Source organism: Nestor notabilis, unplaced genomic scaffold (genome assembly GCF_000696875.1).
Source record: "Nestor notabilis isolate BGI_N333 unplaced genomic scaffold, ASM69687v1 scaffold31442, whole genome shotgun sequence".
In the NCBI taxonomy this organism is placed as follows: Eukaryota; Metazoa; Chordata; class Aves; order Psittaciformes; family Psittacidae; genus Nestor; species Nestor notabilis.
In genome coordinates this window covers 1-3604 of record NW_009919303.1, presented here as the reverse complement: position 1 = coordinate 3604, position 3604 = coordinate 1, and the positions used below count along the sequence as shown (strand labels likewise).

General features: G+C 41.9%; 1 protein-coding gene across 1 annotated transcript; it reads right to left on the bottom strand.

Annotated features, from left to right (window-relative positions):
* Positions 1-1392: 1392 nt before the first annotated feature.
* On the bottom strand, positions 1393-3212 carry KCNS2 (potassium voltage-gated channel, delayed-rectifier, subfamily S, member 2). The gene has a single exon (XM_010010169.1). The coding sequence runs from the start codon at positions 3180-3182 to the stop codon at positions 1749-1751; it is 1434 nt and encodes a 477-aa protein (XP_010008471.1). The 5' UTR covers positions 3183-3212; the 3' UTR covers positions 1393-1748.
* Between the last annotated feature and the right edge of the window lie 392 nt (positions 3213-3604).

Sequence of the window (3604 nt, the reverse complement as noted above, 5' to 3'; positions counted from 1 at the left end):
TTGTGGTATACAAACACAGGTTTCCCAACATGACAATTTTAGTTTTAGAATTTTAATTTCTCTTCAACCAGTTTGAATTTATTTTCTGAAGCCCTCTAGTCTCCACAAGGAAAACTGGGGGGGGGGGGGGGGGAATAATAATAATAAATTAATTGGAACATTATATGTAATAAATGTGCTGGAAAAGCAGCAAGATCTGAAGAGAAATCCTGTTCTGCCCACGGAGTGACAGTTGGTTGTTTTATATCACGGATGCCTAGAAGTACAAAGAGAGGGAAACAGTGGTTTCTGCCTGTCGGCCACAAGTGCTTACTCTCTGTATAACTGCATAAGGGAAGAGACTGAGCACTCACAAAGTAAGTTTATGCAGATTCATGATTACTCTTGGAAACCCAGATGATCTGCTCTCTCATGTCTTTTTTTTATAAAGAAGTAAGTACAGGCCAGCCCTTGAAAGGATTTAAATTGTCTACGTCACAGAAGCAGGTAGGAGGATCTGCCCACAGCGAGTGCAGTATTGAGCTCTTTTTCTTTATCTGTTCCTTTCTTAAGCCCTTATACTCTTCCTTAGCTGTAAGTTGTAAATTCCTTTTTGAGGGAAAATGTGACTTACAGGGTTGGGTTTTTTTTTTTCCTTAGAGTTTCCTTGGCAGAGAGCTTAATGGAGTTGTCTGCCATCAACACCTGCTTTCAAGCTTTCCTGATAAAATTAGATTTTATAGCTCAACATCACATATGGCATCTTTATAATTAGTCTTTTTGCAGTATATGAATGTCAGTTCCTAAAATGCTGCCTGTACTGTTCATGTGGGAATATTTCGCCTCATTAAACAAATCCAAGTTTTTAATTGGCGCTTCTAATTGTTGAAAACCCACGGTTTTGTGTGTCTAATCTCAGAACCATTTTGACAGACTGAAATACAGCATTTCTTCAGCTTCACTGGAACCAAGCTGTGTGCAGATCACTTCTGGAAATGGGAACCTGAGATGTCTTCATAGGCCTCCATACCTAGAGTCACTTGTGGAAATGTAGTCTTTGAACATGTAGGTATCTGAAAATGAAGGGTGTGCTTCTTCAGAGGGCTCATTATCGACCTAATCTTGGAAGCAGAGGTAGGTCTATGCTTAGGAGCTTCTGAAAAATATTACCATACAAAACATTTCAGAACAAGAACACGCAGTTTTTAACACACATGCTCAAGGGTAAGCAAACCTCCATCGAAAGGTGAAGCTCAGAGGTGTTTTCAGACATGTGATGATCAGAATTACCAGTCAGAAAGATGGGGAAGAGTGTTCCTGTGTCAGTGATTCACAGGTGATTCCTTCAAACTGTTATAAAATGCATGGGAAGTCCTACACTAGTACAGATACCACAATAGGTGATGGGTGACATTTTCATTACTCGTGTCACAACTGAGAATGTTTATTCCACTTGGGTACGTTCATTTCTCTGCTCATCATTCAGATGAAGAAATGCACAAAGCAACAGATCATCAGTATACTACTAGCACTAATGTCATGGAAGTGGTAACATTTGTATGGAAAAGTCAGCATTTAGTACCAATGCAACAGGATGAAAATGTGCAAACTGTCAACTTGTAATAGAAATGTCTTTAGTTTCTCAAGTGCAAAGTTAGTGCAGTGTCAGCAACACTATCCTCTAGGAAAAAGAAAAGAAGACAAATAGGAAAACATTTACAAACATAGCTCTTGATAGCTTTCATGCAAACTGCTGTCAAACTTGTACACTAATGCAGTGAATCATTCAGGCTCAGCTCACTGGGAGTACTCCTGCTCATATTGGTAAGACTGGCCATAAGGGATTTAACTTTATACGCATAGTAGTCCCTCAAGTTGACTGACGGAACTTCTTTCATGCCATCACCAAAATCACAGCTTCTCATGGCACTCTCTAACTGCTTCTGACGTCTATAAAAGTGGGAGAATTTATTGAAGATCAGCGTGATGGGAAGCACTACCACTAGGATACCAGCTAGGATGCATGCAGATGCCGTCAACTTGCCAGCAGTGGTCCCTGGCACAACATCCCCGTAGCCAACTGTGGTCATGCTAACAGTAGCCCACCACCAACAAGCAGGGATGGTGGCTAACCCCTCATTCTCTTCTTTCTCAATGGTGTAAGCCACAACTGAGAAAATGGAGATGCCAACAGAGAGGTAAAGTAAAAGAAGCCCCACCTCTCTGTAGCTATACTTCAGGGTGGCTCCAAGGGACCTGAGACCTGTGGAGTGTCTAGCAAGCTTTAAGATGCGAAAGATCCTCATGAGTCTCAGGACTTGTGCAACCCTGCCTAAATTTGCTAAAGTCGGACTACTTTCCACCACCAAGTTGACAATTAAAGTGATATAAAACGGAAGGATAGACATTAGGTCAATCAAATTCAGGGCATGCTTGAAAAACTTTAAAAAGTCAGGAGCTACTGCAAATCTCGCCACCAGTTCGAAAGTGAACCATGCAATACCAAAATGTTCCACGATTTCAAAGCGAGGGTCTTCCTCGGAATTCCCATTGCTGTCAACTATCTGAAAGTCTGGGAGGCTGTTCAGGCACATGGTCACAATGGAGCCCAGCACCACCACTATGGAAAGGACACTGAAGATCCGGCTTAAGACAGAGTACCCAGGATTATCCAAAGCAAGCCAGAGCTGCCTCCTGATGTTTCCAAATGGTTGTTTGTCAAATTTAGAGGCATCATTGTAGAATGCCAGAATCTCATCAAAAGAAGATGTGGTGCTTTCCTGGTCACTTTGTTCCTCCCATTTCTCTTGGTCTGGCTCCATTTTCCTCCCATGGTAGCTGTAACTGCAGCAGGAGTCTATAAAGAATTCATTGATTCCCCAGTATTCAATCTCCTGGCTGAAAGAAAACACGCAGAGTTCACCCATCACATGGAGCTTGCCGGTGTTATAAAAATGTAGCACGTAAGGAAAGAGCTCGGGGTTCCTGTCAAAATAAAATTCATTCTTGGTGTCATCATAGTCATCACAGAGCTCCAGTATTGACTCCTTTGAGTGGCAGCTCAGCAGTTTGCCCAGCCTGGTCTCGGGGAACCTTAATAATGTGTTGGATCTCATCTTTTTCTTAAAGCCTCCAACGTTGATGCTGATCTCATTGTCTTCAAAATTCGCTTCAGATAAAGCCTTCAGACTCTGCCCTGTCATAGTGAGCTCCTTCCAAAGGTGTACAGGGGATGAAAACCTAGGATGCAATTGCACAGTACATCGGCAAGATGAGACAATCTACAGCATGTTCACCTATTGATGCTTTCTTTTCTTTATTTTAATTTCTTTCTTTCTTTTTTCTTTCTGTCCTTTCTTTCTTCTCCTTTTCTTTCTTTTCTTCCTTCCTTCCTTTCCCTCTTTCTTTTCTTTTTTTACTTTTTTCATATTTTTCTCTCTTTTACTTTCTTTCTTCCATTATTCCTTTCTTCCCTTTCTCTTTCTTTCCCTCTTTCCCCATTTTTCTTCCCTTCCCCCTCTTTCCTCCCTTCTCCCCTTTTCTCTCTCTTTCTTGCTCCCACCTCCCACCGAAGACACTGAGGGCGGCTCCTTTGTTCCCGCTGCAGACTCCTGTCCCTCCCTGT